Source organism: Symsagittifera roscoffensis, chromosome 10 (genome assembly GCF_963678635.1).
Source record: "Symsagittifera roscoffensis chromosome 10, txSymRosc1.1, whole genome shotgun sequence".
Classification (NCBI taxonomy): Eukaryota; Metazoa; Xenacoelomorpha; order Acoela; family Convolutidae; genus Symsagittifera; species Symsagittifera roscoffensis.
Genome location: NC_087071.1, coordinates 31,637,873 through 31,650,716, shown reverse-complemented (window position 1 = coordinate 31,650,716; position 12,844 = coordinate 31,637,873). Strand labels below are relative to the sequence as shown.

Here is a 12,844-nt window from a genome sequence, read left to right as displayed (position 1 = left end):
ACCTATATGCACTTAAGTCATCATGCTGAGATTTTTTAATGATCTTACATTTTACATTTCTTAAATTATACCATCACGTGATCTTTTTTTTGTTTTTAGAGTTAAATCAAAAAAATATTGCAAAGATGGATATTACTGCCCATGTAGAGCTTATTGAAGATTTTCCTGAAATGAGGTTCAAATAAATTGTTGGATCGTATCCAGCTGATAAATTCCTTCAGCTACCAAAATAATTTTTGCAGTAATTAGCTCATTTCCAAGCCTTGATAGAGTGAAACAATGGGTGATGATTGCTCAATTGGATAAACCTCACTACTTTGGTGGTTCTTCGAGTTAAAAAAAATCGTTTTATGCTGTGGAAAATTTTCATAGTTTTTTCATATTTTTCATTTAATTTTTTATATATAAAGACAAAAATTTCGCTTTTTTTGTATATTAAAAAACTTTTTTTATATATCAAGCAAAGATTGATTGAAAAAAAAACGCACTATTTGTAAGTTTGACAATCTTTGATTGCACTAAAAAGACGCTGTTTTGGCCCAATTTTCTGCGCCGCAGGCAAATTTTTGAAAAACAGGTCAAAAAAGCCGTTTTTGGGCACTTCTTAGAAAATTTTGACAAAAAAATTGCCTTTTTTTGGCACGCGCTTCCCCTCAAAATGAGTATATATTGGCGCCGAAATTTTTAGGGTCGATCTGCCAAAAATGGATTTCTTAAAAAGTACCAAGGGGGACCCTTTGGGTCGGCAGGGGGTCGAATCCCTGAGAAGGAGCGTCCGCCCCCCACCCCCCTAATACCGCCCCTGATTGCACAGCAGTGAGGCCTTTGTTTGGCCGGCAGAAACAAATCAATCAGTTGGAAGGGTTCCGAAAAGCAACAGGAAAACTAAGGATCCAATCTTCATACATTCAAATGTTTCAATCCTGTCTTTTAGGCTCAGCTATGCTTAAAAACAGCTAGCATGGGGATCTTCTAAATCAGCCTGTTTTCTCTAGCTTCATTTAAAGTTTACGCAACCGCGCGTCTTTGACCCGAAAGTAGTTCCCTGAATAGATAAATTTACACGAACGTTTTAAATTGCTTACTTTAGAAGGAAATATGTATCAATTACCCTGTGTTTAAATTAAACTAAGCAAAATCCAAAAACAACCAACTATCCCGAAATTTCACAAAAACGGCCCAACAAGGATTTGGGGTAAATAGAATACCTACTCCCCTGGGGCACCAGAGTTCAGGGTCGCTGAAAAATTTGACAATCAATTGATCATAATTTGTAAAACTTGAAAAAAGTCAAAGAAAGTGGGTTATTTTTTACAAACTATGTAAAAACCCAAAATGCCACAAAAAATGATTTTGAAAAACCAAAAACCAAGCAAATTGAGTAGAGTTGCTAAGAACAGTAAGTAGTAATTGCACAGAAATTAAAAATGCTTGTAGTTTAAATTTGAAGATTATTAGATTGAAATGATATCTAAATAATTTGGCCTTGACACATCAATGCAAATTATTTATCACGGCAATCTCGAGGAAGTATGCATTGTGCCTATGATAAACTTTACAACTTCGAAAAATACCTCAAACTGTAGATCGATGTAGTAAAAAAGTGAGAAAATTGAATTATGAGATTAAAAGAAACTACACCAACCCTTTCTTCTTACTTAGAAAAAACTACTAAAAAGAAGCTCTAACTCTCATTAACGATGTACACTGACTATTGATTGATACGAAACCCCTGCAGCTTAAAAATTAACGGAAAATGACGCGGAAAAATTAGTTTTATTTTTCTAATTGCAAACGACTATATTTAATTGATAACAATCTGGCTCGCAAAAATTGCAGCATTTGAGAAAAAGAACTGTAAAATTGTCAAAAACATCTGTTTCAGTGGTCTTAAAGTCTTATGGAAAAATTAATCTTGAGTTTCAAAGAACCAGTGAACAATTACAAGTACTTTTAAATTGGTTTGTATGTTCTCAGGTAAAAATATGTCAACGGAATGACTTGCTGTGCTTCTAAACTTGCAGAAACTAATCATGAAAACAATTCTGCCCAACGAAAAACTTTTAGCGTTAAGAATTGTAGGCTTTTGCAGACATTTTTTTATTGATATTACTCTTAAGTACTTTTCTGTTTTTTTTGCAGAAACTTATCTTTAAATTAAGTTATTAAGATTAAAAAATTTTCTTGTTCAATTTTTATTGGCATTTTTTGGATTAATTTTTTAAATGAGTTGACAAATTTAGGCAAAAAAGTAACTTTGGATTAAGGTTAATAATGTGGATTGATACCATGACTTTGTGATCAAGCAGTATATCTGATTTAAAAAAACTAAAATTACCTTAAATGCAGCAATAAGCAATACAACAAAAATGTTTTCAAAGCACCTTTTTTTGTTTTTCTACAATCATTGGGCGCGCTGTATGCTGTTGCTCGAAGTCTAATCTTCTCTAGATAAACACTTTAAAATGATAACGGCTAAAAAAACAAACCATGAGTGAACAATTACAATTACTTTTATATTGGTTTGAATGCTCTCAGGCAAACAAAATGTCATAATGAGAGAGATTGAGTCCTATTATATCATGTTTTACGATGCAAGAGTTTGTTTTGTAAATGAGAATAACTGCCTACTGTTTTCTTGTTTAATTGTGAAAAACGTTTTACATACAAGCAATCTCATGCGTGTTACATATTTGTTAAACAATGAACTGTTCAAAAAAATTTTGACAGTTATTGGCTCGTAGTGCCCACCGGGAATTCAATTGCGGGAAAATTTTCGCCTCGATTGAATTCTGCAGAAATGTTAAACGAGACGAAATTTTTAATGTTATTTTTTATATGTTTTATGTCACAGGAATTAATTATTGTGCTTGAAATTGCAAAAACTGTTCGAGAAACTAATTCTGCGCAACAAAAACCTTCAACTTTAGCGTTAAAAATTTTAGACCTTTGCAGACAATTTTTTGTTGATGTTACTCATAAATACTTTTCTGTAAATACAAATTATTTCGATCAAAAATTTTCCGGTCCAAATTTTATTTGCATTTTTTGGATTATTTTTGTTGGGTTGACAAATTTAAGCAAAAAAGTAACTTCGCATTATGATTAAAGTTGAATGATACCATGAGTTTGTGATCAAGCATTACATCTGGTAGAAAAAACTAAAATTGTCTTAAATGCAGCAATAAGCAATACAACGATAACTTTTTCAAAGCTCTAATTTTTCATAGTCATTCTAAAGTCCCTGGGCACCTGTTGTTTGCTGTTGCTCCAGGGAAGCGCTTCACTTAAAAATGCTAAAGAAGCCAGAAACAAGCTTTCTTGACATAAGAGAAATTGATATATGACTACACAAACAGCACGCAGATACAAGAAAAACTGACTGCTTTTAAAGGGCTTTGGACCACCTAATAAACACATTTCTTATATTAACTGTAACAACAGCATCATCTGGTACGATTTGGTCAGTTTTTAATCCTTAAGATTTTCAAGAGCACTAATGACAATCTGAGAAGAGCAAATGAAACATTGGAAGGAGTAAAATTTTCATGCAGTATTACTTGAATATATATATATATATATATATATATATATATATATATATATATATATATATTTAAAAAATTTTGAAATGATTCCAAAAAACCAAATCTACTTAATTTCAAAGAGAAGGCGCTAATTTTGAACAAAAAGATTCTCGAAAATTTTCAATTTGTTAAAGTTAAACTGTTCAAAATCTTCGCAGAATATCGAAAAAGCGCGGCAAAAATGCTGCCATTTTAAATACTTACACAAAACCGAAAATTATTTCGTATTCTATTTTCCACTAGGAATGCGTTTTTCCTAAACAAAACCCGTGCAGTCTTCCTATTTATACGTTGTGCTTTAGAAAATCTTTACGTTAGCAATGATATCTTCAAACCAAAAAGTGGTAGAGTGTAAATTTTGAGCAATTTTAGTTTTGAGATTTAAAAAACTACACCAAACCTCTTCTTCCTACTAAGGAAAAAAACTACATTGTTTTCATAGTATTCAACTATCAAATTCCGCATTAATAACTCAAAAAACCTAATTTTTTCCAATTCTGCTATTGAAAGGATATTCCTGAAGCCTGATTATTTACGGCAAACGAAATGCAAAAATTAGTTATATTTGCAAACGTGTTCGTGTTCAATATTTAATTGCAAACCATTTCGTGCACAATAAGTCCAGCATTTTAAAAATGGGCCTGTACATTTATCATGGGTTTCTGAAATGTTTTTGCAATCAGAAATTGAATAGCAGTCGCTGTTGGGTAATTCAATTCTAAAATTGAATCATTACTTTCAAAGAACAAGTGAACAATTTCAATTATTTTCGGAAGCTTTTTTAATTACTCATGCAAAAACATGTCTTTCTTTGACAGATTTGATCTATTAGACCAAAAACTTTGCTGCAGCAGATTTTGCTTTTCTTGCCTTCTTCCTTCTTGCTTATTTCTTTTGTATGAAGACACAATTTTTCGGTTGTTAAAAATAGTATAACTTCAAGATTATTCTCCTATATACACAGAAGCTTTATTTGTAAATTTCACAGAAATTGAGCTCAGTTTGCTCAATAGAAACAAACCAATTAGCCAAGTCTTTGTTCGCCCGTCTAACAAACGAAACAGTTAGAACGGTTCAACGAAGCAAAAAAGTATTTTAATGATCCAATCTTGAACTCTTGAACAAAACTTCAACATGTCTTTTCAAGAAAAGTTGTGCTGGAAAAAATCCCAACATGGAAAACCTCGACGTCACTATTATCTATTATGTCTCTAGCTTTTTTTACTTATACGGTAATGTCTTTGACTAGGACAAACTCCTAACCATATCAAAGAAAACGAACATTTTAAAACGCTATAACCCAAAAAGAACATTGGAGTAAAAAACCAAGCATTTTAGTTTAAAATTTGCATTGAAATAGTTCGGCTCGAATAATCATCAAATTTTAATATATATTAGTTTTGAACTCTGCTTTAGAATCTGTTTACTGCTTGGATAAAGATCTCAAACCGTAAAACTTGATTTTTGACAAAGAAAACTTGAACAACTTTATTTATGCGATTTAGGGAAACTACACCAAAATTTTTCCTCCTGCCAAGAACAAAGCTGCCAAGAAGAAGTTTCAAAACTTTTTAAATTATAGTTATTGATGTTGATTGCTTTTGGTTGTTGCGACACTCATGAAGCCTGATTATTATCAAAAACTGACAGGCAAAAGTAGTTCTATTTGCAAAAGTGTTCGTGCACAATATTTTGTTGCAAAACAAACTGGTGCACAAAAGAATGCAACAATTAAGAAAAAGAAGTGTACAAATGTCAATGAAACCTATTCAAGGGGTTTTGCAAGCTTTTTCTGCCATCAAAACCTGAATCGCAATCACTTTCATGTAAATTGCTTATAAAGTTAATTTCGTTGGTTCCATAAACAAGTAAATAATTTGAATTGTTTCCAGTTATTTTTTTGTTGCAAAAAAGATGTCATTTTACGAACGATTTTGTCCTAATACGCCATAAGTTATAAAGTCAGCAGTTTTCGTTCAATTTTTCTACATTTTCCTGGCTCAATTTAGAATACTGCCCACATTTTTTGCTTAATTTACAAAAATTAATTTACAAAGACGGTCTGACATGTGTACCGTAAACTTTTGTTAAGGAACTCTGCTCGGAAAAAAACATCCAGCAGATATCGGCTCGGGGTGCCAATGCTCACTCACTGCGATGCCACTTGGAGAAGCTTTTTCTTGTCAAGCAAAGATAACAAAAATTAAAATGAGAACAAATGTATTAGTTTTAAGATAAGAAGAAATCTCTCAAAACGACAAAATCTGAGCTCTTCGATTTTTTAAAATTCTTCACAAATGCATTGAAGCTGTCTCATGGCGTTTTTATTTCAAAAGAGGCAAAACGGAGTTTTTCCCTACTTGCAATGTCACTCAATTACATTTTTTCAAGTAGGTAGCTGAATGTCGCAATATTTATTTAAGATTTCATCAAATCAAAAGTACTGTTATAATTAGTCAAAATAGCTCTTAATTGCTTTAAGTGCATATTCTCATCTAATTCTTCATAAAATTATTAAGCAAACAAAAAACTGACTTTTTTTTCAATTTTCAAAACGTAAAAGTTTTATTGAGTTTGCAAATCCTTTGTTGTTCCGTTTCTGACAATTTAGAGCCACTCTAGCTGCCATGTTTAAAAATGTTCTGTTTCAATTTTTTTGACCGAGCTCACCAAAATTTTCGAATATGATACAAAACTCTTATTTCCAGCTGGAGAAAAACGTTCTCAAATTTACTGAATACAAAAATAATCAAGTTTTAACGATTTTCTTTAAATTAAAAGACAAACTTGTTTTAAAATATGTGTTCATTTCCTATGTCGACACTTAGTAGATTCATTTAATAAATTGAAAAGTGAAGAAGTAATTTAAAAAAATCTTCAACGCTTTTTTTAATTTTCAAGTCCGTTTGAAATATTTAACCATCTTGAAGCCAATTCATTACAGTTTTGAATTACACAAGAATAATAACCAATCTTGCAGCATTTATGTTTTAATCGTTGAACAAAAGTGCTGTTTTTTTCATAATTTCAAATCTCGCAAAAAATGGACCGTAGTTTGTACGTTCTTTATATTAAAATAATATTTCCAAGGGAAATACAAGAAATTTTTTTTACTAATTGTTGTAGAAAAATTGTAAGGAGGTCAGTTTTTTTCAAACTTCTCCTAATTTTTAATATTTTTAATTTCAAGTTTTTTTTATATAAAAATCAAATACTTTTGCTATTTTTATAATATCAAGCAAATATTAGCTTCAAAATACATCAACGCACTATTTGTAACTTTGACAAACTTTGATTGCTTTGCAGTAGGGCCTTTGTTTGGCGGGCACAAGCTAATCATTCAGTTGGAATGGTTTCTGAAAGCAAAAGGAAATCTAAGGATCTTATCTTCATACATTAAAATTTTCAATCAAGGCTTTTTAGGTTCAGCTGCACTAAAAACAGTTAAGGTGGGGATCTTCTACTTCTGTTTTTTGTCTTAACGTTTAAAAAACAGCGTCTTTAATTAGGAAATAGATCCTTAATTAGATAGAATTACACGAACGCTTTAAGTTCCTAACTTAAGGAGTCAGAAGGAATTATGTATCAGTTACCCTGTCGTAAAACTTAACTTAGCAAAATCCAAAATTAAGGATAGGGACCATAGCATCATTAAAGAGCAACTAGCTGTTCTTAAACTATTTGAAAAAGTCTACAAATGATTTAAAAAATCGAGTTGAAACAAAAATTGATTTAAAAATCCAGAACCCGAAAAACCACGTTTGATAAGAGTGCGAAGAAGAGCGGTAATTTTCCCAGAAATTAAAAATAACCGGTGTTTAAAATGTTGCATCTTATATTGAAAAGGATTTTGGTTGTTTTGCTTTGAAACATCAACTTTTATTAATCCCTAATAATTATGCTTTGGGCCTAAGAAATTGTTTACACTTTGAAGAACAACCTCACACCGTAAAAATCTGTGGTGTGAAAACTACAGCAAACACTTTCTTCCAACTTAAAAAAACTACTAAAAAGAGGCTGTAAATAAAATTTACATTGTTCACTGCCTGCTGATTAATGAAACTGCTGAAGCCTGAGAGTTAACGGAAAATAACACGCAAAAATTAATTTTAATTAAAAACGAGTTCGAGCAAAATATTTGCTTCTCATCTCGCGCACAAAAATGAAGTAATTAAGAAAAAAATTGGTACAATTGTCAATGAAACCTGTTGCAAGCGTTTTTAAAACGGAAACTAAATACTATCGTAATCGGAAACTAAATACTAGGCGCTTTTAGGCAAATTAATTTTTGAAATGAACCTGAACGTTCAAACAAGAGAACATTAATTTCTCTTAAATCGATTTGTATGTTCTCAGGCAAAAAGATGTCAAACTAGGTCAGAGTTTGTCCTATTAAACATGATGTCAGTTTTATTCATGAGAAGAATTGTTTACTGTTTTCTTGTTTAACTTCGAAAAAAAATTATACAGGCGACCTGATGCGTGTTACATATATGTCAGACGAACTGTTCACAAAAATGTTCAACAGTTATTGGCTCGTCGTGACAACCGGGAGTTCACTTGGTGACAATTTTTCCCCGAGTGAAGTCCGCTGACGTTCAAAAAGAGGCGAAATCAATTTTATGGTATTGAGTAAAATAATTTTCTCGGGAATGATTCCTGTGCTTTAAATTGCAGAAACAAATCGAAAAACTAAATTTGTCAGAAAAAATCTTCAGTTTCTAGCGTTAAAAGTTTAAGGCCTTTGCAGACAATTTACCGTTGATATTACTCATTTCTATTGTTTTCGTGTCTGTGCAGAAAACTATCGTTAAACTTAGTTAACTTAAATTATTAAAAGATTGCTAGTTCCAACTTTTATTGGCAATTTTTGAATTGATTTGACCAGTTAAGGCGCATAGTGTTTTCGCATTATGGTTAACTGGAATGATGCTAAAGAAAAAGCTAAAGAAGCAAGAAACAAGCTTTTTTGAGATCAGAAACATTGATAATAGACTACACAAACAATAAGCAGCTCCATGAAAAACTGACTGCTTTGAAAGGGCTTTGGAATACCTAACAAACACAATTATTAAAGGCAGTTTGCGATGCAAAAAGTTGCCTTAGTTCAGCGATAATTTTATTGTAACAACAGCAACATCTTCCTTATTTCTCAGTCAAAAGCGTAGGTTCATTTTTGCCGTTTTCTAACCCTTCTGACTCAAAAACAATATTGACAATATTATTTGATGAATGAAACATTTGAAAGAGTAAAAATTTTCACTCCGAGCTACTTGCATATAGGTATAACTTTTTGGAATGATTGCAAAAAAAAATTAAAATTGTAAAAATTTCAAGCTAAGGCACTTTTCTGAACAATAAGATTCAAAGATAACTTTCAAGTGGCTGTAAAAATATTTCCAACATTTACAAAATAACATGAAAATGCAACAAAAGTACTTGGATCTTGAATACTTGCACAAAATACGAAATCATTGAAAAAATTCTATTTTCATGAAAAATGCTTACTCTTAAGCAAAACCCGTGCAGTGGTAACTAAGCCGGCAAAAAAAAACAAGTAGAAACATAGAAGATCGAAAATAATTTAACGCGCGGTAAGCTTTCAGCTTCTTCAGTGAAAAAGGCTATTTAGTTGAGAAGCTATTTTGTTTTTGTATTTTTAAACACCAAACATTCCGCTCAGAAAAGAGAAAACTTATCCAACCGAAAGTTGGATAAGTTTCAATAACACAAGAAACCCGAAAAAAAAACATTTCAACTTTCTTTTTTTTTGAAAACACCGTAAAAAAGCTATTTAGAGTTTGAAAGCTATTTAGATTTTTATTTGCTAGACGCCAAAGGTTCCGCTTCCAAAACAGAAAACTTAGCCAACACAGTTGGATAAATGTCAATGAACAAGAAAATCGAAAACTTACAATTTTTGAAATATATATCACGCGCAAGCTCATCAATTTTAGGAACATTTTATAATTGCCCCCTTTTCCTACAATTAATCAGAAAACTTAACGTCAACATAACGTTATTAATCTACTCCGCTGTGAAATTAAGATCCACTTTCCAAACAAGCCATTAATGTTTTTTCGCTATTTCCATTTGGCAATTGAAATAAGTAATTTGCAATTTTAGAATTAGAATTTATTTTACTTCTGTCAAAATCAAACTTAAGCATGATCAAATTTACGGATTTTTCATGAAAGAAAAACAAAGCCTTACGACCCAAATAAGTCTGTTCACTTCGTTCATTGAGACTTAACTAATTTGATTTATTAAACTCAAGGGTGAAAATAGTACAAAAACAAACTGCATAATCATTAATGTTTCTTTGAGTTTTCAAGTCTGCATGAAATTATCAATATCTCCAGCGTTGTTTAAATTCGATCCAACTTGAAACTGATTCATTACGATTCCATTATTATTTATTAAATTGTTAGCTGAGTTTTGGTGTATTAAGAAGGCACTATTTTGCATATTAATATCGCCAGGATTAACTTCGAATTCCATACTCTCTGAATTGTGAACTGAATTTCGGGAATACGTAGAGTTACTCAAGTTTGCTTGTTCTGACATTTCTGAGGAGAATTGTTCTATCGGATTTTCGATTTTCACGTTAGTCGCTATTGCTGAATTCAATGAACAGTTATTAGTTGTAAGTGTACTTGAAGTTGAGGCTTTCTGTGAAATTTGGGCTTCGCATATATTTAGAACAGAGGATTGAACGGTAGTTAGCAGAACTTGTCCTTGAGAAACCAAATGTTCTAATTTGTCTAGTTCGCTCACGTTTTGAGCTTGCAGTTGCTCGATTGATGAAATCTAAAATATTTTAAAAAGCAATTCCAAATGATATGTCTAGTAACTATAACCCGTCTCACCATTGTCTTTTTACAAATATCCTCACCCCTATAAAGGCCAAGTTCAATGTTTCAGCATACAACTTTCCATCTTTCAACGAACTTCCCTCTTTTCCAATGTTCGGGGTTGGGTGTTTTAGAAATTAAAGATCAAATTCACAATTCAGAAAAGATATTCCACTCTTGTGCGGGAGGGGGCGGGGGTTTGAGTTTAGAGATTGAAAACCCACCTAGAAGATACAACAGCTATTCATAAAAGTGTGAATTAAGATGAATCTGTGTTTACCTGGAGTGCTTTGGTGCTCTCGAAAGACGGCAATGAATCGATCAAGATGTCGATATCCTTCGCAGTCTTCATGATTGTCCGGGCGTAATAGTTGACAGAATCAGTCGAGCTTTTTTCTATAATATAATCAAATATGCTACCAAAAACATTAGAAGAAATTGTTGTCCCATTCAAACGATTTTAATGGAAGCATTTGAATTCTAAATATCATGCTCCGTTCTCACCAATAATTATGTTAGAGAAAGTTTTAAAAAACATATAGTCATTCAAATTTACAATGCCCAAAAAATGCCCACCTTCAGTAAACTCACAAAAATCTATCATCACACTCGTTGCATTTTTCAAGAATTTCCACATCAGGTTTTTATAATTTTTTAGTTTTTTGTATAAAAATCATTAAGAATGAAACTTGTTTGCATTCTGACTTTCATGCTAATTCAAATTATTTCGACTGAAAATATTAATTTGTCGCTCTGATTATTGCTAGTAGTACCTTCTCCATTCTCGTCAGCCGGTTTTCTCGTTGCTTTCTGCAGACTACTCTCGCTATCCTCTTCGAATTTCGAAGGAGATGCTTCCTGTTGAAGTAGTCCTATAGCATTGCACATCAGATCTGCCAATTCGTTGATTGCGTCCTGCAGCTGTGTTACACGGTCACTCATTCTTCAAGTTTGACTCGTGCTTTAAATCATACAACCAACAAAAAATTACAGGTCAAGTACTCATCATTAATCTGAAAATGTAAATCTGAATCAGGTTACAAGACCAAATTTACCATATGCTATTATCAGGGGCGGATCTAGGACTTTCTCGAGGGGGGGGGGGGGGGCGGATTTTCAAAAAAATTTCAAAATTTTGACCTTTTTTTAGGTCGACCAAATTGATTTTCCGAGCTCTCCTAAAGCACTAAAAAGACGTGGTTTCTACACCGCAGGCAAATTTTTGAATAACAGGTCAAAAAAGCCGTTTTTGGGCACTTCTTAGAAAAATTTGACAAAAAAATTGCGTTTTTTTGCGCGCGCTTCCCCTCAAAATAAGTATATATTGTCGCCGAAGGCGCCTTTAGAAAAATTTTAGGGTCGACCTGCCAAAAATGGATTTCATAAAAAGTACCAAGGGGGTACCCTTTGGGTCGGCAGGGGGTCGAATCCCTGAGAGGGGGCGTCCGCCCCCCGCCTAAGTCCGCCCCTGGCTATTATCTGCCAATGCTAGGGGAGCGGTGGGGATGTGGCTAAGGTCTAAGAGGAAAAACAGATGTTTCGATGCCACTATAAACTGCGATAGATAGGATGAGAGGGCATTATCCAGCACAACAGCTATTCTCCGTAAACATCTCATATAGGTTCTTTCAATTTCGGTGGGTTGTCAAGTTAGTTTTCTGCAATGTTTTAATTGATTAGTTTCAGTGCTATTTACTTCCCTGTTGGAAATAGATTACTTGCCCAGACAAGAGAACTTACGCAAAAAAACTCTGAATGCAGATTATGTAAACTCTTTCTTTTAACGGTCTTATATTTCTACCACTTTCGAAGAGTTAATTGCCTCGGGTGTTTATCACTTGCGCCAAACAACGCTCAAACCGCATCGAGTGTGGTCAGTGTTGGCAAAATTGTGTTTTTTTTCCATAAAAAACGTTTTAAACGTTTAAAACGTTTTAAACATGTTTAAAACATGCCAACACTGAGTGTGGTACTAAACAAAAACCCCGTTGCGAAATAAAATTAATTTCCAAAAAATAGATTAAAGATATCTGCGTCGATCAGAAAAATTGGTCTGTAGTTCCGTTTTTCTTATTAAATTTCAGCGGAGGATAAAGTATATAACACAGCGTCGAATATTCTTTGGCAAAGAAATGCAGAAGGGTAAAAAATAGCCAACAGACAGTTGGAAAATGTCAATGAGCTCAAAGAATATGATTAAATACAGAATTGTTTGTGATTGACTTTTTGATTGAAGAAACGTTGTAATATCTGGTTGTTGTTTGAATAAAATAATCTGGATCAAAAAGTTTTCTAAGTAGGGAATTCTAAAATTAAGTATTTTCAAAGTTTTGAAACAAAAAAGCATAGTTTCTACGTGCCATTTGCATTTTAAATGGTAGAAGTGTAATTGACTTCGATTTA

General features: G+C 32.6%; 2 protein-coding genes across 2 annotated transcripts in view; both read right to left on the bottom strand.

The window, feature by feature from the left end:
* The window catches only part of LOC134855657 (uncharacterized), a 505,026-nt gene that overhangs the window by 341,868 nt on the left and 150,314 nt on the right, over window positions 1-12,844 (bottom strand). The gene's annotated exons all lie outside the window — the stretch shown is intronic.
* Window positions 9,554-11,450, bottom strand: LOC134855376 (mediator of RNA polymerase II transcription subunit 21-like). Its single transcript, XM_063871880.1, has 3 exons — window positions 11,215-11,450; window positions 10,722-10,837; window positions 9,554-10,397 (listed from the first exon to the last, which is right to left on the bottom strand). Exons 1-3 carry the CDS (start codon window positions 11,381-11,383, stop codon window positions 9,918-9,920), a joined length of 765 nt encoding a protein of 254 aa, XP_063727950.1. The 5' UTR covers window positions 11,384-11,450; the 3' UTR covers window positions 9,554-9,917.